General features: G+C 58.8%; 2 protein-coding genes across 50 annotated transcripts in view; one reads left to right on the top strand and one right to left on the bottom strand.

Annotated features, from left to right (window-relative positions):
* SIPA1L3 (signal induced proliferation associated 1 like 3) overlaps positions 1–21,139 on the bottom strand; it is a 101,086-nt gene extending 79,947 nt beyond the window's left edge. Inside the window, exon 1 of one of the 2 annotated variants that reach the window (XR_007952361.1) lies at positions 21,014–21,139. The gene's annotated coding sequence lies outside the window, so the exon portion shown is untranslated. Of the gene's footprint in view, positions 1–15,152; positions 15,317–21,013 lie in introns of those variants that run through there. The other variant, XR_007952364.1, reaches the window with a different exon arrangement.
* Positions 12,792–14,728, top strand: LOC127556178 (nematocyst expressed protein 3-like). Of its 48 annotated transcripts, XM_051989172.1 has the most exons (5): positions 12,792–14,160; positions 14,251–14,268; positions 14,323–14,340; positions 14,395–14,412; positions 14,466–14,557. In XM_051989172.1, exons 1-5 carry the CDS (start codon positions 13,852–13,854, stop codon positions 14,535–14,537), a joined length of 435 nt encoding a protein of 144 aa, XP_051845132.1. In that variant the 5' UTR covers positions 12,792–13,851; the 3' UTR covers positions 14,538–14,557. The 48 variants fall into 48 exon arrangements, 47 of the variants coding, with proteins under 47 accessions (XP_051845132.1, XP_051845117.1, XP_051845110.1 ...); XM_051989157.1 differs by having other exon boundaries at positions 12,792–14,268; XM_051989150.1 differs by lacking the exon at positions 14,323–14,340 and having other exon boundaries at positions 14,197–14,268; positions 14,341–14,412; positions 14,448–14,557.
* Positions 21,140–25,160: the final 4,021 nt, after the last annotated feature.

Genomic DNA, 25,160 nt, shown 5'->3' on the forward strand with positions numbered 1-25,160 from the left:
TAGAAGCAGGCGAGCCTTAGGAAGCTTACAGTAGGGACGCCAACCACAACATGTTTGTTCCTACTATGTTTTCCTGACACCCTCAGCTCTCCTGCCTTGTCTCTGAGCACACTTTGCCAGGCTTCAGAAAGCCTTTCCCTTGGGGGCTGCCGGGCCCAGCCGTGCGTTTACATTAGAGCGGGGAGGAAACTAAGCCCGGTGAACCTGAATCACCTGCCCCAAGTCAGGAGGGGGCGGGGAGGGGACTCCGGAAGTGAAGTCTCCCCTGCAGGAAAACGCTTCCAACCCAAGGCAGACCATGCTGAGGCCGCAGGAGCAGCCAAGGGGAGGCAGCCTCTGAGCTAAGCGCTTCACAATGGCCTGGCCTGGGCCAGACTCATCCCAGACACCCCAGGGAAGGTGGCCCCTTTCTCTCAGGGGATCCTGAATGCCGGGCACAGTGTGCAGCGACATGGAGCCCAGAGGCCGGGGGGAGGCTATCGCCACCTCGAGCGGGAACCTCTTTCCTTTGGAGGCAGTGCTCCTGAGGAGGGTCCTGTGCTGAAGGAAGCCCCCCCGAGCCCCGTCTGCACGCCTTGGATTTCTATTAAAAGTTTGGGTCACGGGAGACAGGCTGGGGGCTTTCATTCAGGGAGGGCCGCATCAGTGCTCCCTGAACCTGGCCAAGAAAGGCCAAATCCACTGAGGAGAAGGAGGAGGCGAGTGGGGTCTGGGAAAAGGTCTGGAAGCCTGCCAGCCCAAATCCTGCTCACGAGTGGAAAACAGCCTTTTATCCGAAAGGACATCTACCCGGGGCAGCTCCCACAGCCCCCAGGGACCCTGCCTTGATGAGTCAATAGGACTCAGTTTCTGAGAAATGTGGGGGTGTGAGGGCCACCCAGCTCCCCCACACCCTCTTGGCAAGCCAGGCCAAATAGTGACGGAGAAATCCAGTTTCTTTCCCGCAGAAATTGGGGAAAAAGAGGTGATCAGAAGCCCACCTGCAAGAGGAGAGGGGCAGAGCCAAGCGCCCCAACTGCCCAGCCAGCCAGAGCCGAGGAGAGCCCAAGGTCAGGGGGCTGAAGCCCCCAAGGTCAAGGGGTTGAAGCCCCCAAGGGGGGGGTCAGCCTCAGACAGGAACGTGCACTGAACATCCCTAACTGGGGGGAACCCTAGTCCAGGAACAGGGGGGCCAGCACAGACCCGCAGAGCAGACCGGGTGGGGTGTGAGTTCTGGTCACAGCTTCCACTGGCTCCGGGCGGTCCACCAGCACACTTGGAAGCCCTCCACCTGTTGCCGGTTTATGCTTTTCTTTGGGGGCTCATCCTCAGCTCCTTAGGGGAAGCCATTCTTGGAGGAGGGGTCTTGGGGCCAGGGCCCAGCTGGTTCAGTTCAACTCCTGATTCGGTTTGAGCTCAGGGAGGGGACGCAGGACACGCGAGTGGGCTAGACTCGAGCTTGGCGCAGCCCCCGCCTCCCTTTCCCCTCCAGGCAGATCTGCAGGTCTGGGGATGGCCGAGGACGAGCTGGCAGCCCACTCAGGGACCAAGGAGAGGCGGGAAACGGAGCAGAGGACGGCCTCCCTCACCAGAAAGCGCTCAGAAATGGTGGGAGGGGGAGGAGCTCCATGGGACGCACCAAGGGCGGCAGGCGAGGCTTTGGCTGAGCTCAGAGGGCTCCAAGGGGGTACCACATCCAGGAGGCCGGGGGGCCTGCCCAGGGGACTCTCCTTGGGGAGGAGGGGGCTGGCCCAATGGTGCCCACAGGCCCTCGCTCCTGTACTTCTCTCTGGGGGCAGCGTCGGACCCATGGTTCTGAAGGAGATAGTCTGTGGGGAGACAGACAGACAGACGCACATGCACTGAGCTCAGGGGCCGCCCAGCTTTCCACTACTGAGAACGGCGCATCCCCGGAAGCTCCCTGGGAGCGTACCCGGCAGGGTGGCGGGCCTCCCCCCTCTCATTTCTCCCCCCAGGGGCCCCGGCTGGTATCTGGGGGTGGGGGCGCTGAATAAGTGGCTTATCTCTGCTTTAGGATCTCTCCTCTCCTTTCAGCCTTTGTCTGTCCAGAGCGAGGAGGCCCAATCCGGGCGCTGATCCCCATCTGGACTGAGAAGGCTTTATTTCTAGATAGGAAATCGGAAGATCCTCATCAGGCCCCAACAATCAGCCGGCCGGGCCTTTCCTCGGCGCGGAGACAGGCGCTTCCCAAGCTCTTTGTGTCCCCCCTCCTCCTGAAACCCAAACCCCAGCACAGGGGAAGCGCCGGGCCCTGGGAGGCTCAGGCTCTCTCTGCAGCTCCAGGTAATAAAGGCCCCTTTGAGAAGCGTCTGTCCCGGGGGGGATGCACAGTTTCACTTATGGGCCAGGACTCCCCCTCCCCCCAACCTAAGTCCGTCCCAATGGCCGGCTCTCCCCGCAGCCTCCTCCCGGAGTCACCTCTCTCAAGCAGCGGGGCCTGCCTGCCTTCCGTCACCTCCCTCCCTTCTCGGGCCTGGTCTGAAGGGCCCCGACAGGGAGCCGGGCCCCCAGTGTCCACTGGGTCTGCTGCTCCAAGGGGTGAGCCGCTGGTCCCTTTCCGGGCTAGGTCACTCTGGGAGCATGGAGCCGTCCGGAGAAGCCCTGGGGGGTCACTCAGGGTGGGCCCTCTCCCCTCTCCCTGCACTGCTCGTGTTCCAAACCTCACAAACACTAATTAAGCTGCCACCCCCCACCCCCCACCCCTGGACATTTGAGGAGGGGGGGATGGGTGGCGCAGTGGACAGCGTACCCACCCTGGAGTCCGGAACCCCTGAGTTCATACGTGTCCTCAGACACTTAACGCTTATTAGCTGGGGGACGGGGGGTGGAGAGAGAGAGAGAGACAGAGATGGAGAGAGATGGGGAAACCGAAGTCCACCTGCTCTGGTCCTTTCCAGCTCTGCCCTGTCACCTTATGAAGAACCCCGCCCCCCCGCCAGTAAATAAGAGGGGCCAGAGAGTGGTCCTTGGAGTCGGGAAGGCCTGAGGTCAACTGAACCTCTGTGGCCCTCAGGCTCTCAGACCCGAGCCGGGAATCAGTTACAGACGGGCTGGGAAGCTTCTGCTTTAAACGGCCTACTAGGGCCACAATAATCAAAGTATAAAGTGTCCCACGAGTGTGGGCTCGGAGAGGGACTGGGAGTCTGAGCTGTTATGATCGCTGGCATTTAAGCCTGGCAGCTTCTGGTCCTGCCCAGGGCAGTGCCAATGTGGTTCAGCCCCTCAAACCCAGGCCACGCCAGGGCCCCACACCCTCGCTTCCGGGATCGTTCCTTCTCCCTTGGCCCTTGGGAGTGTGGCTCTGCCTCCGAGCCCACCCAGGGAGCCCCCCCTAATCCCCGTCCTCCGGGGCCCGCAAGGCCCACGGGCAAGGCCCACGGACACTCCCTCCAAAGCAATCGATCCAGGACCGCACGCACACATACACTCTCGTCCCACTCCCACCACGGTGCCCAGGCTGGGGAGACCCTCCGAGCCAGCCCCGTGCCCCCGTGACAATGGAAGCTCGAGCGTCTGAGAGGGACCCCTCCTCAGAAATGGCTCCTCATCAAACAGCAGGCCCACCAGACTGTCTGTCCGCAGTGAGTGGCACTCCCTATCAACCCCCCAGAACGAGGGGAGCATCCACGGGGGACAGCTTTGCACCAAGCGTCTCTGATAAGGGCAGGAGCGCCCCCCCATTGGGAGAATGACCAAAGACCCAAGGGCCCTTCTCGCTGGGACCAAAGGAAAAGGCCTCACAGCCCAGCAGGAGCCCCTCGAGCTCGCCTCCAAGGCCGCTTTCAGCTGGGGGGAAGGGGGGAACAGAAAAATCCATACAGGTTCATGCTCAGGGTCTCTCTTAAGCCCTGGAGAAGGACTGCATGCCGTGGGAGGCGCTGGCCCAAGACCGCCCAGCAGGGCGTGCCCCCCAGATGTGGACAGGGCCTGCTTCCGTCCCAGGGCAGAGCACTCCAGGCTTACACTGGGGACACGCTGGAAGTGGGCTCCAGCGGGGAAGGACCACAACCAACCAACCAAGCCCTGAACAAATATTCGTGACCTGTTTGATTAAACAGAAAGTCCGGCCCAAAACAAAGAAGAAGTGGGTGGAACCCAGACATGTATCTTTCCAAGCAACTTCAACCACAGAAAAAGGGAACCCAGCCCCTCTCCACCAACAGCTAAACCAGCAACGCCGAGGGGAACACCTAGGCCACCCAGCCGAGGGTGGCGAGGCCCTCAGAGGACCGGGCGAGGGCACCTGACTCGGAAAGCCTGGCTAACTGGGTTAGAACCTCAGATCTGGAGCTGGAAGTGGCCCAAGGGACAAGCGGTCCGACTCCCCCATCCAGGAGGAAACTGGGATCCATCAATGTAAGTCACTTGTCCAAGGTCACAGAGGAAATAAGCATCAAAGGCAGAATCCCCCCATTCCCGACTCACTGATCTTTCCCACTTCATATCGATTCTGAGGTGACCAGGGCAGGGATTATAAGCCCATCTTAAAGCTCTGGAAAGGAGGCTTCAAGGCTACAGGCACCTCCACCACCACCAAGCCCCAGATGTGGGCCGCCAGGTCTCGGGCCTCTCCCCAGCAAGCCCCTGGCCAGGATCCTCCCTGAGCGCCGAGGCTGGCGCCCATATTGGGGAAACCCCTAAGGTGGAATCCACCATCCCCCGATGGCTCATGTGGGGCAGGCAAAAGGAACTGACTAATGCTGCCCTGAGGGATTTACAGAGCCTCGAGCCTAACCAAGTCTCCCCACTTCCCTCGCCTTGGAAATTTCCTGTCCACACATTACAGACATTAGGTAGGTAGACTTAGAGAATCCACTGAAAAACTAGCTGACACAATGAACAGCTTGAGCAACATTACAGGATGTAAAATCAACCCACATAAACACCAGCATTTCTACACGTCATCAACATAGCCCAGCAGCAAGAGATAAAAGGAGAAATTCCATTTAAAAGAGCCGTCAACAACATAAAATACCTGGAAGTCCCCCTGCCAAGACAGACCCTGGAAGCATACGAACACAATTACAAAACACTTCACACAAATAAAGTCCGGATCTGAATAACAGGAAATATACTCATTGTACATGGATAGGCTGAGCTAAAGTCCAGATCTGAATAACTGGAAAAATATTAACTGTACATGGGTAGGCAGAGCCAATTAATAAAAATGACAATTCTACTCGGTTTATTTTTTCAGTGTCAAACCATCAAGCTGCCAAAAAATTATTTTATAGAGCTAAAAAAAAAATCATAATTCATCTGGAAGAACAAAACATCAGGAATATCAAGGAATCAATGAAAAAAAATGTCAAAAAAGCAACTTAGCCATATCACATCTCAAACTGTATTTATTATAAAATGGTAATCATCAAAACAATCTTGGGACTGGCTTAATAGTGTGATGGATCAATGGAAGAGATCAGGTACACAAGATGTAGTAAATAACCACAGTACTCTACTGTTTGCTAAACCCAAAGATCCAAGCTTTTGGGACAAGAAATCACTTTCGGACAAAAACTGCTGGAAAACGTGAAAACATTATGGAAAAAAGTAGAGACCAATACCTCTCATCATATGCCAAGATACCCAAAATGAATAAATGATTTAAACATAAAGGGTGATACCATGAGCAAATTAGGGGGAGCATGAAACAGTTTACCTGTCAAAGCTACAGAAAAGGGAAGGATTTATGAGCAACCGAGATAGAGCGTATTATGAAATGAAATGGATGGTTGATTATATTGAGTTAAAAAGTGTGCACCGACATAACTAATGCAACTGAGATAAGGAGGAAAGCTGGGGGAACTTTTTCTACAGCAAGTGTCTCTCTGGTAAAAGTCTCATTTTTAATATGTAAGAGACCTGAATCAAATTTACAAAAACACAAAGCATTCCAGCTGATGAATGCTCAAATGCTATGAACAGGGAGGTTTTAGACAAAGTAATCATGAAAAAATACTTTAAATCATTGGTGAGAGAAATGCAAATTAAAATAATTCTCAGATGTTACCTCACACCACTCAGATTGACTAATGTAACAGAGAAGGAAAATGATACATGTTGGAGGGAGCGTAGGAAAACTAGGACACTAACGTACTGTTGGTGGAGTTATGGACTGGTCCGACCACTCTGGGGAGCAATTTGGAACGCCGCTCAAAGGGCCATCAAACTGTGCATACTCTTTGATCCAGCATCACTCTCTCTATTGGATCGGTATTCCAAAGAAATCATAAAAAAGGGAAAAGGACCCACATGTGCGAAAATGTTTGTGGCAGCCCTTTTTATAATGGCAGGAAACTGGAAACTGAATGGATGCCCATCAGCTGGAGAATGGTTGAATAAGTTATCGGATCTGGATGTTATGGAATACTATTATTGGATGAGAAACGATCAGCAGGATGATTTCAGAAAGGCCGGGAGAGACTGACAAGAACTGATGCTGAGTGAAGCGAGGAGAACCAAGAGAACGCTGTACACGGAAACAACAAGATCATGGGATGATCAATTCTGATGGACGTGGCTCTTTTCAACTACGAGGTGATTCAAGGCAATTCCAATAGACTTGTGATGGAGAGTGCCATCTGCACCCACAGAGAGAACTATGGAGAGTGAATGTGGATCAAAGCCCGATATTTTCACCTTTTTTTTTTCTTTCTCTTTTTCTCCTCTTTTGATCTGATTTTTCTTGTGCAACATGATGACTATGGAAATATGTTAGGAGAATTTCACATGGTCAACCTGTTTGCTGCCCAGGGAGGAGAGCAGGGGAGGGAAAGAGAAAAGATTGGAACACAAGGTTTTGCAGAAGCAAATGTTGAAAACTATCTTTGCATGTATTTGGGGAAATAAAAAGCTATAATAATAATAATAACAGTGAACATTAAGTGCCTACTTAAAAATGATACAAATAGGCAGATTTTAGATAAAGTAATCAAAGCTAGCGATAATTATGGGAAAAAATGCTCTAAATCATTGGTTAGAGAATTGCAAACTGAAATAACTCTTGAGAATCTACCTCACACCTATCGTGATGACTAATATATCAAAAAAGGAAAATGACTAATGGTGGAGGGAATGTGGGAAAACCGGAACACTAATGTACTGTTGGCAGAGTTGTGAACTGGTCCAACCATTCTGACGGGCAATTTGGAACTATGCCCTAAGGACTGTACCACCACTACTTCTGTGTTCCTGAGAAAAGTTTCTAAAAAGGGGGGAGGGAAAGGGAGCAGAGAGGAAGGGCCTAATCAAATACAAATGCTTCCAGCAGCAACTTTTGTGGTGACAGAGAATTGGAAAACGAGGGAAAGCCCATCAACTGGGGGGCAGCTTGAGATCTATTGCTGTAACGGAATATTACTGTACCACAAGAACCGAAAAGCTGGCCGAGCTCAGAAAAAACATGCAAAGACTTCCACGAACTGATGCAAAGGGAAATGAGCGGAACCAGAAGCGCACCGTACGTGGTAACGGCAACGCTGTTTGGTGATTAACCGTGAATGACAGCTCTCTGAGCAATAAAGACTCAAAACGAAAATGCTTTCCACTTCCAGAAAAAGCTCTGGTGAAACGGGAACAGGGACTGAAACACAGTTTTTCACTTTAATTGTTTTTTTGGTCTGTGTCTTCTTTTACAACATGACTAATAGGTTTTGCATGACTGCACATGTATAACCTTTATCAAATTGCTTACTGTATCGGGGAACGCGAAATCTTTACACCGAATGCTAAAAATTCATTTTTATATGAAATTTGGATAAAAATTAAAACATTATTGAAAAACAGAAGAATTTTTTGGCCCACCCTTCAGTGTCCCAGGGCCTTGGGGCAGCCAGATGGGGAGTAGGGCGGCAAGAGAGCCAGGACCGGACTCATGAAAGATTGAGTTTAATTCTTGCTAGCTATGGCAAGTCCTTCTCAGTCTCAGTTTCCCATCTGGAAAATGGGGATATTAATAGCATTGACCTTCTAGAGATTTTGTGAAGATAAAAGGAGATACCATTTGCAAAACTTAAAGTGCCCAATCTACATCAGTGATTAATTCTCTGAGAACACATCTCAATTGAGGTCTAGCACTAGCCATGATCCCTCCCCCCCACCCCCCCCACAGCCACAGGCTGCCAGATGCCCGGCCCTGCCTTCCCGGTCCAGGTCTGGCCTTGCCCTTCCCTCTTGGTCTTATAAGACTTCGCCACCCACATCCCTTTTGGGGCCTCCATCACACGCTGTGGAATGGCGGCTCCTCAGGGAACTCATTACCCTGGTGTCTCCCTGGCTTCCTGCACCCCCTGCCTGGCCTTAGCTAACACCAAGCCCTAAAACAGCCTTTATTTTTACTGTACGTAACGGGTACCCATTTACGCCCTGGCACAGGGAGGCTCCCTCCCCCGAGCTTCGAGTCCCCTGCTGCCACCTGTGGCCCCAAAGATGGATCTCCGACTTTCCAAGGCGGCCCCGCTTTCCCAGCAGCCACGGCGGTACCCCCGCCCTGGCCGCACAGGCAGCAGCCGGGGCCGGCCGAGCCGTCCAAGGCCCACGGAGCGGGGGAGGGACGGGGCTGCCCCTTCCAGCAACCCTGGGCTCCCTGCAGGAGGAGTGAAAATTAAGTGTGAATTTCAATTACTGGTGAAAATGAGCTGGGAGTAAAGGTTATTTCAAAGGAGAAATCCCTTCCAAGCGCAAGAGGCCAGTGAGGAGGCTGCCGGCCCCGGGAGGCAGCTGACAGGAGTCTTCTCCTTGATCCCTGAGAGCGCCATCGTGCGGGGCAACGACCCCCATTGAGGTGCAGACAGAGCAAGGCATCAATCAGCTAACGGGGTCACGGGATGCCCCGGATCCATGCAACGGAAGGCGGAGGTCAAAGGGGCCAAGAAGAATTTCAGGAAGGAATCGAAAAATGGTCAGAGGAGATGAACACTTTTCAGAGGAAGAAATGAAAGCCGTTTCTAGCCATATGAAACAATGCTCTAAATCACTACTGATCAGAGAACGCAAATTAAGACAACTCTGAGACACCACCACACACACCTGTCAGACTGGCTAGAGTGACAGGGAAAGAAAATGATAAATGTTGGAGGGGATGTGGGAAAACAGGGACACTGATGTATTGTTGGTGGAGTTGTGAACACATCCAGCCATTCTGGAGAGCGATAGGGAACGATGCCCAAAGGGCAATCAAACTGTGCATGCCCTCTGATCCAGCAGGGTCACTACTTCTGGAAAAGGACCCACAGGGGCAAGAATGTTTGTGGCGGCCCTGTCTGTAGTGGCCAGAAACCGAGCGGACGCCCGTCAGTGGGAGAAGGGCTGAATGAGTTACGGGCTAGGAATGTTATGGAATATTATTGCTCTCTAAGAAATGAGCAGCAGGAGGAATACAGAGAGGCCTGGAAAGACTCACAGGAACTGATGCTGAGTGAAACGAGCAGGGCCAGGAGATCATCACATACTGCAACAACAACACTATAGGAGGATCAGTTCTGACGGACGTGGCCATCCTCAGCAATGAGAGGATCCAGGCCAGTTCCAATGGTCTTGTGATGGAGAGAGACGGCGGGGACTGAGGGGGGGGGGGGGGGCACAGCACAGCACTCTCACCCTCTCTGTTGTTGCTCACTCGCTCCTCCCGCCTTTGACTTTTTCCCTCTTTGATCTGGTTTTTCTCCTGCAGCACAAGAATTGTGGGAATACGTTAGAAGAACTGCACGTTTCCCATCTATTGGATCCTTTGCTGCCTAGGGGAGGGCGGGGGAAGGGAGGGGAAGCGGAACTCTAGGTCGTGCAAGGGGGGACGTTGAAAACTCGTTTTTGCATGTATTTTGTAAAATAAAAAGCCATTACAGACACTCACAAAACAAAGAGTTTTCCAGGAAGGAGAAGCTGGTTCCCCGGGGTGGAACGGAGGGGTTGGAGGAAGATTTCACAGAGACAATCAGGGATTTCAGCCCCCGAGGGAGCCAGCGGCCAGGCCTGAGGACCATCAGCAGAGGGCAGGGGCAGGTATGAGCAGGGCTCCCCGTTACTATCATAGGGAAGGCCCACCTTTTTGGGTGGGGAGCAAGAAATCCTGGGGGGGTCTCCCACAAGCCACTTCCCCCCCAGGTGCTTTCCCTCTCTGACTACATTGCTGGGCGGCCCAACTTCTTTTTTTGCAACAGGCTCCCTAAGGTGTCCCTCGTGGCCGGGCCATAAAGCTCTAAAGCCAGAGATCTCAGAGCAGAGGGAAGTACGCTATGGGAGAAGGCCATGTCTCAGAGGGACTGAAACGCCGAGGCTTCTGGGGGATTTTGTGGCAATGGGGAGCCAGTGAAGGTTACGGAGGGGCAGAGAGAGGGGGCAGAGCAAAGGGCACATCAGGAAAACGGTTCAGGGAGCAATGGGAAGGCTGTCAGCATCTGTGCAAGGCAGGCCTTCCCTCCCGGGCACCCCGGGGCCCAGACTGTCCCGAAGCCTCGGGACACTCTCCCCCTGGGCCAGAGCGTCTGGCTGCAGGTGCAAGGTGCCAGGGGAGAAACTGAGGCTGAGAGAGGCGCCAGGAGCCCCAGGCTGTCCGGAGCCCACGGGGCCTGCGCTCACTCAGCAGGGGCTCAGATGGGAGGGGGGCGGGCCCCAGCGCCGGAGGCTGCGAATGAAGCCCACCCATCACTGCACACAGAGCTCCAATCCCACCAGACCTGGGCCCGGGACAAGCCCCGGCTTCCTCGTCACTAAATGGGAATCACACTGGCCCCCAAGCTCCCGGGGGTGGGGAGACAGCCCGAATCTCCCATAAAGCAGGGGCCAGGGCCCCCTCGGCCTTGGGGCCCTACTGAGTCCCAGCTTCCGGGCGGTGCCCATGGGTGGGGGGAGGCCCTGCCCAGAAGGGAGAAGCCTCCAGGGCCTCTCTGCTGGCTGCACTTCAGATGGCAGAACAAACAGCCCTCCCTGGGCCCGCGAGGAGCAGAACTCGTCGGGCAGCCTCCCTGGCCAAGTTCTCAGGCCCCGCCCCCCGGCCCCCCTGCCCTCCCGGCTCGGGAAGCCTCCCAGCCCGGCCCGGGGCCCTGGGCCCACACTGACCGCCCAGTGAGAGGGGGCCCCACCAGGAGAGGGGGTGGCAGAGGCAGGGGCAGATGGCGGGCCTGGGGCACGGGCACCTGGCGGCGCGCCTCCCCCAGAGCCCGGCAGGTCCCAGGTGCGGCCCAGATGGCCAGGTTGGTAAACACGGGGCGGGCCATTACCTGACGACCAAAGGCAGCCTTTGTGTTTGCAGCTAAAGCGGGAGCCCCACCCCCACCCCCTCACCCTCCAGCCACAGACCATGGGCCCCTGACACCCGAAAGGGGGGCACAGGCACATCTGGGCAAGAGCAGGCCTGCAGCCTTCAGGCAAATGGATGGGGGGTGGGCGCCCCATAATGCAGTCTCAGCACAGAGCAACCTCCTGTCAGGATGAGCTCCATCCCCCCAGCTATCCAGAACGTGGGCAAGGACAAAGCAGGCTGGGAACCCTCCCCTCCCCCCATCCAGAACCCAGCAGACTGGGAACCCCCCTCCCCCATCCAGAACCCAGCCGGCCCGTTGGCGGGCGCCTGCCTCGGTGAGCCTGTGTGACAGCCACTGCTAGCCAGGGCTGCTGGCGGGAAGCGGGCAGAGCCTGGGCCGGAGGCGGGCACACTGGCGGCTGCCAGGAAGCCAGGGAACACAGAGAGCTCCCAACGCCTCCCCAGTGCTGCCCGGTGACTCTGCCCGGAGAACCCTGGGCGAGGGCAGGCCAGGAGCAGAGGCCAGGGCCGGCCACATCCACGGGGCCTTCCCTTCTCCGGTGCCGCTGCCCAAAGGCAAAGTCGGAAGCAGGGAGGGGTCACTGGACCCACAGACAAACCCCCTCCCGGGACAGCCGGGGGCTCCCAGCTGCAGGAGGAAAGCCGGGCTCTTTTGGGGGCCTCCCTCCAGCCTCCGCAGTCCGGGGCACTGCCCTCACCCCGGCAGCTCTCACCGTGCCCCTGACTCGTCCAGGACACTCCAGGCTTGGGGGCTCGGACGGCGGGCAGCCCCAGAGCCAGGGAGGGGGCCCCTGGGACAGCCCCCGAGCCAGAGCCGCAGCAGAACCAGCCTCAGAGAAAGGGGGAGGGCCGGTCAGTCTGAAGCCCCGACTGGGCGCCCGGGGGGCCAGGCCTCTGCCAAGACTCGGGGTACCCAAAAGGCTAAAAGCAGCGGGCCCTCAGGGGCGCCAGGCTTGAGGGGGGCATCCCAGTAAGGGAGGGTGAAGGCGGAGCGAGGGAGGAATCCTGCTGCCACCGGGGCGGACGCTCAGGGAACCCAGGGCAACTTCGGAGCTGCGGACCCTGGGCCCCCCCCCCTCCAGCTGGGGAAACTGAGCCCTGCACCGTCAGGGTCACCCCAGTCCACCAGGCAGCCGGGCAGGAAGTGCAGCGGCCTCCCCTCCCATCATGCACTAGGAACTTCTGTGCCGGGAACAGGCCGGAAGCCCACGCAGACACGCGCCGAGTGGGGCGGCGAGGGGGAAGGAGGCCGCCTGGCCGGGGGCCGCGAACATGCCGAGTTCTGCCGGCATCTGCCGGCCCAGCAGCTCTTCCTAAGGCTCCGGGGTCCCCCCTCAGACGCGCCCCGGCCGCCCCACGTCCCCGCCTGCACCAGCTGGGCACCAACGCAGCCAGAATGGAGGGGGCCGGCCGGTTGGCAGAGCCACCCCCGAGGTGCCCACGGGCACGGCAGCGTGCTCCAGCTGGGTGAGGGGGGCGGAAGGAGCCGGCTCTCTGGGACTAAGCAGCCGCTCCCCGCGCTGAGCGAGATTAGGGAACAACCTCGCTGGCAGTCCCTGCGCTGGCAAATACAGGAAGCCGGGACTGCTGGCGGTGGGCTACCCACAAGACTAGCGAGTCACGCCACTGTTCTGGGCCTCAGCTTCTCCATCTGCAAAATGGGAGAGGGGGGAAGCAAACAATCTGCCCCGCCAGGCTGACGGACTCCCGGGTGAGTCTCTCGCTGCAGACGATCCCAGACAAAGCTAGAACAATCTCCCTTCCCTGCGCCCCCAAACCCACCCTGCCTCCTTCCAGCTCGGGGGGGCGCTGACTCACTCCCCCGCCACTTTGCTCCCCCAGCCTCCCAGGAGCCCGTCCCACGGCCCTCAGGCCCCACGGCGGGAAGCATCTGGGTCGGAGCGGCTCAGCTTCCCGCCCACCATGATGGGCCCTGGCTGCCGCCGGGCACCGGACACAGGGCCAAGGACGGGCCGCTGGAGGCAGAAACTCCGGCCGGGCAGGGACCTGAGCAAGGACACGCCGGCTTCACAGAGAGACCGGAGGACAAAGGCTGAGCCCATGGGAGCCCCAGGGCTTCCTCACCCTTCCGGGGCATGCGGAGAGCCCACGTGTAACAGCCGCGTTTCAGGACAGGGAGACCGAGGCTCAATTCAAGCGGCCCCTGGCGGGCATTCCCCGGCACCACAACAGAGAGGAAGTCGCCGGCTCTTCAGGGGCTTACGCTGGTCTGGGGGAGGGCAGCACCCCAAGCAGAGCCGGCGTGCCCACACCCGGGGGGACTTGGGGAGGGACGGGGGGCAGCCGTGGAGGGGGAGGTAAGAAGGGCACCAAATGGTGGCAGCTGAGGGGCAGCCTGGCCGGTTCCCGGGGAGGGCATGGGGTGCCCCCATCTACCCTCCCGCTCACATGAGCTACCTCCCCAATGTCCCCAGAGGGCCAAGAGGCCGAGGGGCAGAGTTGGATCCGCACCCGGGATCTACCCCTCAGGGCCCTGGCTCCGCCGGTCTCTGCCTCCGAGATTCCACACAGTCCGCCCGTGAGGGCTGCAGGGAGCACGATAGGGGGTCCCAAAGGAAGCGGTTCCCAAAATGACCCAGGGACCCACAAAGAGAAGCCGCCACGGGCACTGCTGTACCACCGTCACCAATGCCATGTCACCATCACCACCACGGGCACTATCAGCTGCTTGGGCCCCATCCAGCCCCCTCAGCCTCCAAAAAGGACCTGTGAGAGCTCGCAAAGCAGCAGCGAGGCCGGCTCCAGATGCTCAGCTTGGGCCCGTGCCCCAGGTCACCCCGCTCCCAGAGGCCTCCCCGCTCCCAGAGGCCTCCCCGCTGCCAGAGGCCTCCCCACTCCCAGAGGCCTCCCCGCTCCCAGAGGCCTCCCCACTCCTAGAGGTTGCCCCACTCCCAGAGGCCTCCCCGCTCCCAGAGGCCTCCCCACTCCCAGAGGCCTCCCCACTCCCAGAGGCCTCCCCACTCCCAGAGGCCTCCCCACTCCTAGAGGTTGCCCCACTCCCAGAGGCCTCCCCACTCCTAGAGGTTGCCCCACTCCCAGAGGCCTCCCCACTCCTAGAGGTTGCCCCACTCCCAGAGGCCTCCTCACTCCCAGAGGCCTCCCCGCTCCCAGAGGCCTCCCCACTCCTAGAGGTTGCCCCACTCCAGAGGCCTCCCCACTCCCAGAGGCCTCCCCACTCCCAGAGGCCTCCCCGCTCCCGGAGGCCTCCGGCCGCGCCCCCGCCCTGCCGGACCAGCCACAAACCACTGGCTGCTAAATAAAAACCCAAGAACGCGACGCTGGTGGACTCGCTTCTCTTCTCTTCTACGAGAGCAGGAGGAGCCATGTTACAAATAAGTGGGGGCACACGGAGGCAGGGCAGAGCCCATAGTAGGGGGGCTGCCCCGGGACAGCCCCGGGTCCCAAGCCAGGGGTGGGCCAAGGAGGGCACGTGGGCAGCACCGCCAGGCCCCGGGTCACCTCTGAAGCACGTGCCCACTCCCAATAAACCATTCTGCAATGACCCCCCCCCAGCAGTTTAATTAGTAACAGTTAAGTCTAAGTAATCCCTAAGACCAAGTGGCTAAGAATCCATTAATTTCCTCCTAATTAAAAATGACACAGACAGATGGTCCGACGCTCCAGCTCCTGCTTGGCAGGGCCCGGCAAGAACACAGCACGGCCCCAAGAAGGGGCAGGTGTCCTTTGGCCAGACAGCCGCCCCCAGTGCCAGCCTGCCCCCAGTGCCCAGGCCTCAGGTGCCTGGGCCGCTCGTCCGGGCTCTAACACCTGATGGCACCCGACCTGCCCTCCCAAACACCGGCCCCATCATGTGAAGCAGAAGCTCCTGGCCTGCGTCGCTCTCAGAGATGTGGGGGCAGGGTGACCTCACCTTGGCAGTGCCCGCTGGGCTCTCCGATCCCGTGGGCCCCAAGCCTGCCCCCTGGCAGACTGCCCATCTCCCTGGGACCTGTTCCTCCCCAAAGCCAGGGCTGGGCCAGCGGCAGAGGGAAAGGCCGGGGTCCCGAGCGTGGCGGGGGCTCTGCGCCCGAGGGCTCCTCCCACTGGTCCTGAAAGGAGAGAACCAGGCCCACTGACACTCCCTCCACCATAGGAAATCCGGCAGAGACTCACAGACCGGGGGGGGGCGCTGACCAGCCCGAGCTGCCGTGGCCGCCTCCGGCCCAAAGCTGGGAGCTTCGCCCCGCCCTGGAGTGGGGCGAGAAGGCAGATCTCAGGTGCCCTGGCATCCGGGCCGCGGCCCCGCCCACACCTCCCCGCGCCAGCCAGGCCCCTGTGCCAGCTGGCTGGCAGCAGTCTGACCCGGGGGGAACAGAGTCCCAGCGGCTGCTCACCAGACAGCCCGGTCTGCGCCCCCTGCCCCCCCCTGTGCTTCTGGGGGACCCTCCCCTTGCCCACCACACTGCAGCCTCAGCCTGGGAGCCGTGCCTTCTCCACCTGGCACCAGGCCCTGCCCGAGGTGCTCCCGACCCCTCCTCCCATGACAGCACGCAGTCAGTGCAAGGAAACTGGCAGAATTACAGAACGTCCCAGGGGTTGGTTGGAGAGCCAGGCACCTTGGGGGACCGGGCCTGTGATGGGGCGCTCACCACCCACTGGCAGGCAGGCCTTCCGGGCTCCCCCTCACATTCCGCGTGCCTCCCAGGGCACCGTGTGTGCCCAGAATGGTGCCCAAGCCTCCGTGAGGGGCCCAGGGCCAGGGAGCGGGCGGGCCAAGGGTCTGGCGGGATTCTCCCGTGACTGTGGCGGGTCTTCCCACAAAGCCCCTCCCATGGGTGACCCGCAGCCCCCGAGGGCCCAGAGGCCAGAACACCCCGGCTAGCTGGGGGAGGGGGGCCCTCTTTGTGGGGTGGCTCCAGGCAACCAGTGAGATGGGGGCGGGGCGCTGGGCCTGGAAGTTCAGGCGCAGCCTCAGTCCTCCTAGCTGTTGAACACTGGCTAAGTCCCTTAGCTGCTCCTGCCTCAGTGCTCTCAGCTGTGAAATGGGACAACAGAAGCACCTGCTGCCCTGAGATGTCCCCAAGGTCCCACGGGAGCCAGGAAGCAGGCCGAGGCAAGAGTTAAAGCCAGGCCCTTGGACCCCAGCCCCCGACCTCCCACCCACCGAGAGGCGGAAGAGCCCCCCCCAAGACGTGCAGGACGGTGCGGGCAAAGGCCGGCGCTCGGGGAGGCCGGGATGGGATGCACCGATGGGGCCGAGGAAATAACAGCCCTGGCGGCCTCCCAGCCGGGGAGCCTCTGCCAAGGCTCCTGAAGGCTTTGGAGAAGTTCCACCAGCCCCCGGCCTCCCCCAGCAGCATGTGCGGCAGCAGACATCCGGCAGGAGACTTGGGGGGGGCGGCGGCGTCTGTTCTCCCCGGGATAACGTGGGGAGCGGGGGAACGGCTCCCATCGGGTGAGGGAGGCCGGGGGCCGGCTTGCGGCAAGAACCCCGAGCCTCCTTCTGCAGAGCCGAGACCTCAGGCCCCGGCCGGCGCTCACAGTCCTGCTCTGACGCTCCCAACTACTCCAGACACTCGCTCAGAGCCGCACGGCCCATCCGGGGCTCCTCCTCCTGCCTTTCTGCCAGGAAGCGGGGCCCGAGGCCCCACATGTCTGCCCTGAACCCCCCAGAGCTGGCCCGGCGCTGCAGAGAAAAGCCAGGGGCCCCCGGGGCCGGCCTGCTGAGGCAAGGCCGGGGGACAGCCCGGGCCCCACCCCGGCGTCCCCACACGCCCCAGGGTCCCCGGGCACCGGCGGGGCTTCTGACGGACCTTGGCCCGGGGATTCAGGAAAGCAGGGCCCACAAAGGCGCTTTGTCTCCGTACGGGGGGCCAGAGCTCCGCGGCCGTTCCCAGACAAACCAACCAGCACTGACATCCCGAGCTCCGGACCAAATACCTGCGGGTCAGGCGCCGGCCAGAGCCAAAACCGGGAGCTCCCGACCCCGGGCCCCCCGCAAGGGAATCCCGCAACCCCCCCCCCCCATCAAGCCCATCCCCCCTCCTAAGGGGCACAATTAGGTGCCACCCATGCCACCGTAGGGCCTGGCACTCAGCCCCCCGGGGCATCACGAGCGCCCCTCGGCCTCTAGCTCCCGCTGCCTCTCAAAGGCTGGCTGGGCCAGCCCCGGCCCCTTGGCCCAGGCCTTTGGGGCTCCCTCAGCCCTTGTCCATCGAGGGCCGCCCACCACAGAGAAGCAGAGGGAGGCTGTGAGGAAGGACAGGAAGAGGCCCCCCGTGCAGGGAGACGGCCTGCAGCCGACACGAAACAGCGCGCATTTCCTCTGATTGGCCACCAGCCCCTTTGCCCCCAGAGCGGGAGGCTGGGGGCGGGGGTTGCCCCGGCAGGCTCAGCCAGTCTGCCACCCCCCGAAGTCTGAGCAGGGCGCCAAGCCGGGGCCAGTCGGAAATGGAGCATCCAGGCCAATGGGTCTTGGCCACGGCACCACCAGGCTGGGGGAGGCCCGGCCTCAGGAAAGAAGGCCGGGGCGCTTTATTCCCCCACGCGCCCAGAGGTCCCGGACAAATGCCAGCTGCCTGCCTGACCCCAAGCTGCCCGGCCGGCTTCGCCAAGAACAGGTCTTTCCTGACTCACCTAACTGCCTTTTCTCGCAGTTGCCCAACTGGTCAGTCGGGGAATGCTGGGGCTGCCCCCCAGTAACTCTGGGGGGAGATCCAGAGGGGCCCGGGGCCAGAAGGGGCAGAAGTGAAGCCCCCGTGAGCCTGCCCGGCCAGGTCTGCAGCCCGGCCCCAGCGTCGCCCCGCTGCTCCAGCAGATGTCACACGGCACGGAAGGGGCACGGGAACCGTGCGAGGAGCGCCCGACCAGCTACGGTCTGGGCCGAGTGGCGTCGGCGGAGCTCCGAAGTCACCGGCTGGGTGAGCAGCCCTCGTCTGAAAAGAAGCTGGAGGAGGCGTCATCAGAGCGGGCAACGGGAACCCGAGACAGCCAAGGGGACCTGGCCACATCCAGGGAGGGACAGGGCGCTAAGCGGGCACCTCCTGTGTGCCAGGACTGCGCTAAGGGCTTCCCAGGGCAGGGGGGAGCAACACCCGAGCACGGCTGAAGGCCAAAGCCGGGCTGCAGCGTCCAGCACGAGGGTCAGTCTGGGCAAGAAACGCGGCTGGAGGGGCCGATCAGGACGGGCCGTGGCCTCCGCCCCATGTGTCTGAAGGGCGGCTGTCCCCTGGAGGACACGTCTGGTGGGCAGTGGGGACCCTCTGCACCAGCACCAATTTTATGGCTTCTAGAGGGGGAAGCCTAAGAACCCTTCTCAAATCAACGTCTTTAAATAGATAAAAAGGGATTTTAAAAGCTGAACGTCCAACAGCAGCTCTCCCAATGGTTTTTAACCCCCCACTCCCTGAGGTTAAGAGCCCTGCCCCAGACTCATTCACAGAGACCTCTTCCAACTCCTGCCAGAGGCGCCCCCCACTGTCCCCAGGCCCATCCCTGTGCGGCTCCTATTTAGCCCCCGAGAAAAGCGGGGTGGCCAGCGGAATGCCCCGTGCATCAGGCAGGCACCCCCGCCAACTCCAAATAAACCCAAGGACACCGATTTCTGGGGTAAAACGCTGGGAAAACTGGAAAGCAACTTGGCAAAAATGAGGTCAAGGCGCCGTCCGCATGCCGCGATAATGGATACGTGACCCAAACCCTGAAGTCACACCATAAAGATGAACAAGACTCGGAGAAGGCAGGACGGTGGCCCGGTGATTACGGCCAAGGTAAGAGGGCCCGGCCTGGTCACGTGGACACATCTAGTCACATCAGAGGGAAAGCGGTCCCAGAGTCCTCACCCCGCACATCTCTGCCAAGCCTCCTACCCAAGCCATAGATGGAACGGGAGCAAATAAAAGCTCCCCAATAGATCAACAACCCCACTTTTCAAAAGAAACGCCAGATAGAAGAACGCTCGGAACCGACAGTCCGAGAAACACAAACGGAAACGAGTCACAAGTTCCCATATGGACGCAAGGACAGGAGATGAAAACGATTCGTGTTGGGGGGGGCGTGGCCCCTAATCACACGCAACGGCCCCCCCTGAAGGCCGAGAACGGGTCCAGCTGGTCTGGACCAAAGAGCCGGTAGGCCAGGGCCATGCTTCGGTCGGTGATGTTCGGTCCGTGATGTATTACGCAATCCTGTGTAGCCACAAGGAGCTGCCAGAGGAATGGCTCCCTTTATCAGGAATATTGCACATCTCTCCAAGGAGCAAGAAACTGAAAGTGACGCCCTCCCTGAGGGGGTGACTAAACAAATTACAGTGGGTGAGGGTGCGGACCGGTCAGAAAGAAAGTGGCGCTTGGGGAAAGCAAAGGGGAGGCCTGCTCCTAGTGCCCACAAGCCCCCTGGGCCGGCACTCACTGAGAAAATCTCCAATTCATACGTGCTCCGTGGTCCTGTGCCCTCTAACCTTTGTTAGCATCTCCCAATTACGTTTTAATCGGGTTCGGACAGATGGCTGACCTAGTCCAAATGGGGGGAGGATCAAGTGACATCAAAGAGGCCCCAGACAGCAAGATCCCACCTCAAAGGTGAAGTCCAGAATTCAGAGAACTACGGAAAGAGCAGAGTCAGGAGGGGGAGGAAAACAATGCACGACCAGGTAAAGGAAACTGAAAGGCTTCGTCCAAAAGTGCCTTCAGAGGCCCAAAGAGAGCAAGAATCCGCAGGGCAGGCAGAAAGGTGGGGGTCTATGGGAGTGGAAAGAGGTATACCCCGCGGTCAGTTTTCTTGACTGTTCTTACTGGGTACCAGGCCTCTAAAAGGATTAAAAGGTCAGTTTGGTAAACAAAGTGGACCAATAAGAGCCATAATTTTAGAAGGGATCCACTCTAGTGTTCAACTTCCCCCCACACCTTGGGGGTGGGGGATGTCTCAGGTGCAGCAGCCTCTATGCACTGAAGTGTGCATCTCCAGGAAGTGCACTGCTGGAAACCTCCTAGGTTGTGGAGGATTAACCAGTCAATAATGAACACTGATAATGCGCCTACTGTGGGCTAGGCACAGTGCTTTAAAAAAAAAGCCCAAGGCGAGCCCTGCTCTTCAGACGTTCCTAGCGGAAAGGGGAGAAAGTACCTCTGTACAAATAAAACGGAAGCAGAGGGCGGATACTGGATTAGGAATAGGGAGCCCTGAGTTCAAATCCAGAAGGCAGACAGTGAATTAGGAATAGGGAGCCCCGAGTTCAAGTCCAGACTCCGACACAGATTTGCTGTGTAGCTCTGAGCAAGCCCCTTCCGCTCTCTGGGCCTGTTTCCCACTTTGTACACGGAGAAAGGGTATCAGCAGTTTCTCGGATCTACCCCTGCCCCCCACCCCCCGCGGCGGGGTCCGGGGGGTGGGGGTGGGAGTGGGCCAGAGCCGCGAGCCTGTGAAACCCGAGGTCTTCAGGAAGAAAAACGGCAGGCAGGTTCTCCCGCGCATGCGTGGTCGAGAGGGTTTGGTTTCGCCTTCGGCCCCCTCCCCCCTTGCGGCGCGGGGCCTGCCGGGAGCTGTAGTCCGGCGGCTGCCCACCCGGGGAGTGGGACGGCGCCCGGGGGCACTACAAGTCCCAGCAGCCGCAGCCGAAGCGTCCGAGGGCCGGGGAGGGGAGGAAGAGGGCGCACCGGGAGCACGGCCGGCCGGCCCCGCCAGCCCCGGGGGATGAGGGGGACTCCCCAGGCCGTCGAGGGCCGCAGCGGGGGCCGCCAACCTCCGGAGCGCGAGGGGGCGTGCGGACTCGGGCGCGGGGCGCGAGGCACTTACCCCGAGCAGAGTCGAGCAGAGCAGAGCCGAGCCGAGCGCCGCGCGCAGCCACGAGCAACTCCGGCTAACTTGGGGCGGCGGGGCCGCCCGCGAGGACTTTCGAACGCGCGCGCGCCGGGACAGGACGCGCCGCCGGTGGGAGGGGGCGGGAGCGGAGTGCGCGCTCCCGGACGCACGCACACGACCGCGCGCGCGCGGAACGGTGGAGGCCCGATAGAGGCGAGCGCGAGCCTGGGGTGGGGCGGGGCGGCGGGCATGCGGAGACGCGCGCGCGCCTCCTCCCTCGTGGCGGCCGCTCCGGGGAACGGCACGGGCGCGCGAGGCTCCACTCTGGCCTTAAAGGGCCAGTCCCGGCCCCTCACGGGACTCGGGGTCTGCCGTGGGAAGACCCTTACCCCGTCCCCCCTCCGTTCTCCTGAGCGCAGCTGCAATTCCAGAGCCCGACTCTAGAGAATCTCATTCTGCCCCGCCCACTCAAGGGGACCCTCGCCGTACTCCCGCCCCCATGCTCCCCTGTCAATCAAGCCACTAGAGGCTGTTAGGTACCGGTCTAGGCGCGATACCTCAGCAGTCCCCGCCCTCGGCGAGCTTCCTGTCTAACTCAAGGAGCCCTTCCATGAGAGGCCTCGGAGGCTGGGGAGGAGCTCCTCCCTCGCCAGACCAGGAACATCCCCTCTCCCCCCCCCCCCAACACAGTGGAACTTTCTGGAACACACTTTCTGGAACAGTAAGTAGGCACTTAATAAATGCTGGTGGATTGATTGGGCCAGGCTCCGCAAACCCATTCTGCATCCCCCCACTTGTCCATCGTCCTCCCCTCCCCAAAATCAATGTCCGTCCTCCCTTCCCACAAGACCAGAAGGTCAGCTTCAGGGACCCTAGCCCTTAAAGGGTGAGAGCACCCCGCCTTTCACCCAATGTTCACGAGTCCCCATTCTAACCTCCAAAGGGTCAAGGAGCCGCCCCGTCCCAGGGCCAGGATCCCCACAGCTCGCAGAGACACCCTTTTAAAGGGCTGCATCCCCCCCCCCCCAACTCCAATCAGGCCTGCACTCCCTATCCTCGCCTACAGGACCCGGACCGAAGGGGATGACCTAGTTTCCACCGGCCCCAACCTGCGCGTGGGGGGGGGGGGGTCCTCCTCAACCCGGAAGGCTGGAAGCTCTCCAACAGCGACCCGGCCAGATAGAAGCGTTTAGCGCGGCGCCCGGCACACAGTAGGTGCCCTATCAATGCCTCCTCCCCTTCCCTAGCCCAGTAGCTCGCCCCGGGCTCCGGGGAGAATCCAAGGGGCCGGGGAGGAGAAGGCTACGCACCTGACTCCCGGGGAGACGGTAGCTCCAGCTGCGCTCGGTCCTCGGGTGCTTTGAAGCAGCTCCCGGTGGGAGAGTTGGGCCCCGGTGAGACAGCAGCTAGGAGGGGCCGGGGGAGCCCCGCAGGGGGGTCATTAGCCTTGTTATTGTTGATGTTAATAACAGGCCAGGCAGGAAGATGTTTTCTGGGGGTGGCTGGGTCCCACGGCTCTCAAGTGCCTACTTTCCCCCGCCCAGCAGGGCAAGCCCTGGGCTGCCGTCCCTGGAACGAACGCTGGATCCCAGCTGTAGAACTAGGAGGAACACCCCCACCCCATTTTATAGACGAGCAAACTGGGGCCCCAAGAAATTATATGGCCTGCCCAGAGTCCCACAGTGAGGGACAGAGGCAGTGCTGGAATCCAGCTTTTCCCAACTCCCAGATTGAAAACCCTCTTCCTCCTCCTCCCCGCCTCCCAGAGCTGAGGAAAGTGGAATTTGCCCAAGGTCACAACTAATTAGCAACAACGCTGAGATAGGAACCCACTTCAAACCAATTGTTTTTTCACAGCAGATGTTCTTGGCAAGGTGGGGAGGATGGAGAGAGGGCGAGTGAACAACCGGGTCTGAGCACAGGACTCTTTCCATGAAAGTGAAGGGCCTGGGTGGTCAGAAGTCCCCCCCCCCCCAAGACATTCAGTGTCACCATAAGCTTCCTAATAATTACATCTAATCACACTGCTCCATACTCCCCTTCTTGGAAGCCTTCCAGGGCTCCCTATTGCCTCTTGGATAAAATACAAGTCTTCAGCCTAGTATTTCAAGCCCTCAATAATTGGGCCCCAATTCCCCAGCCTTATTTCACTCAAACTCCACACCCCCAGCCAGATTAGATCACTCTCTTTTCTGGCTTTCTTTTTTCCATGTACTCACCGCTCTTGGGCCTTCTATGACATCTATGACAGAAGAAATCTTTTTCCTTCAAGGCTCACCTCAGGTGCCTCCTCCTCCGGGAAGCCTTTCCTACCTCCTTCCCCGCTGAAAGTATTTTCCCTTTCTTCAAATTCTCCAAAACCATTTTGCCAAGGTCCTGCTCTATCTGTGTATCCCTTAGTCCACCGCATCCCCTGTGGAGTCCAAGCTTCTCAAAGGTAAGAACGACTCATTATTTTTGTGGTTTTATCTTTCTTTCCCCCTGTGCCTCGTACATAATAAATGCTTAAGAAATGTTTGATGTTTGGAGTCCCAAGAAGAAAAGCCCCCACAGGTGGAGGATTGTGGGCCTGTAACATCGTGTATGTTCAGTTTTATTCTATGTTGAAGGGATAGCTGTCTGGGTGTTATCTGGAAATAACGGGGATGGTAAAAAGAAATCCATTCGAATTCTTAATATTCAAACATTTGCCAATGAATTGAACCTAAGTTCCAAAACTCGGCACTCACTCGAGAGGCTCCCAGCCTTACGTTCGACAAATATATACTAAGGTTCAGGCTTGAAAAAAGAGATACAAAGACATGTGTGACCCCAGCCCTGCCCTCAGGAGCCTCTAATAGAAGGGTCTCTGCATATGTAAATACCCAGGCTACTAGGGAGAATGAGGTCAGAAGAAAAGGGAAATCCAAGCAAAAGGTTCGGAGATTTGAGGAGAAAAGCATCCTCTTCACACCCTAAGTCCTGTGTTCACACCTTAAGTCCTGGGAGCCTCACCTGGCTCTCTGCCTAGCTGTGATAGGCTTTAAGGGCAAAAGGGGGGCTGAGGATTGACTCAGCAGAGGCCCAGAGAATTGTGGGGGGAAGTGTAGAGGGGGCAGGGAAAGAATGAGACGTCCACAGGAAAGGCCAGTGCACCCACAGCCCGTTCTCACTGATCCAGAGCACTCGGCTGAGCCCAGTGCCTAGTGTACAAGGGCGGTTGATTGTGGTCCTTCATTGTCCAATGTGGTGATTCTTGTTCTTCTTTAAAATAATAATATGGTTCTCTCTGGGGGAGAGGAGGTAGGTTTCTCGGGGAGGTTTTCTTGGAGGCAGCTTTAGTATCAGTTCGGATCAATAATTACCCCAAATGCAGGCAGCTGGTAAAAATACAAACGTTTATTTCTCCTTCCAAATCTTGTCTCTTTCCTTGGGCCAGATAGCTAGTTTGTAAAGATTCCACCAGTCCAAGAGGACCAAAATGGCGTCGCTTTGTTAGAGTCAAGCGTGTCCGACTGTGGCTGATCGGGCCAATGTGAGCTCAGAGGGCTCTGCCCCACTTTGGACACAGATGGTCCCCAGGAACATTTGGGGTGAACTCTCGAATCCTGAGTATCCCACATTTCCTCTGAGCTACTTCAGTTCAGCTTGCACCTTCTCCGAGGAGGGCGCGCCATGCTGGGCGGTCCTGCGCCAGCGTTTCCCGTGTCAGGCGATCGAGCCTGAAAGCCATAGAGACCCCTTGAGATCACCCTTTTCCCGACCACCTTGTGAGCACTTCCCAAGTGTGAGTTCCCCATAAAAGTAATCTTTTTGGCAAGTATCCGGCATTGGAGCAGTGTGGCCAGCCCACTGGGGACTGAATTCTGGTCTCGGCCCTGCTCTCCCCCACACACCATCATAACAATAACAATAATAACAACTCACATTCCTGTGATCTAGTTTCCTCAAAATGAAGATCCTTACAGAGGACAAAGCAGGGTCAGAGTGATGACCAGCCCACACAGCTGGCGTTTATTGAGCGCCGACTCTATACCGGGCATGATATTAAGTATTGGGGCTTCCAAGAAAGGCAAAAGTCCGTCTCTGCCCTTACTGAGCTCACATCAAACAGTGAAGCATGTGAAGCCCTCAATCAACTGTGTACAAAAAAGCTATGGAC

Source organism: Antechinus flavipes, chromosome 3, assembly GCF_016432865.1.
Source record: "Antechinus flavipes isolate AdamAnt ecotype Samford, QLD, Australia chromosome 3, AdamAnt_v2, whole genome shotgun sequence".
Lineage (NCBI taxonomy): Eukaryota > Metazoa > Chordata > Mammalia > Dasyuromorphia > Dasyuridae > Antechinus > Antechinus flavipes.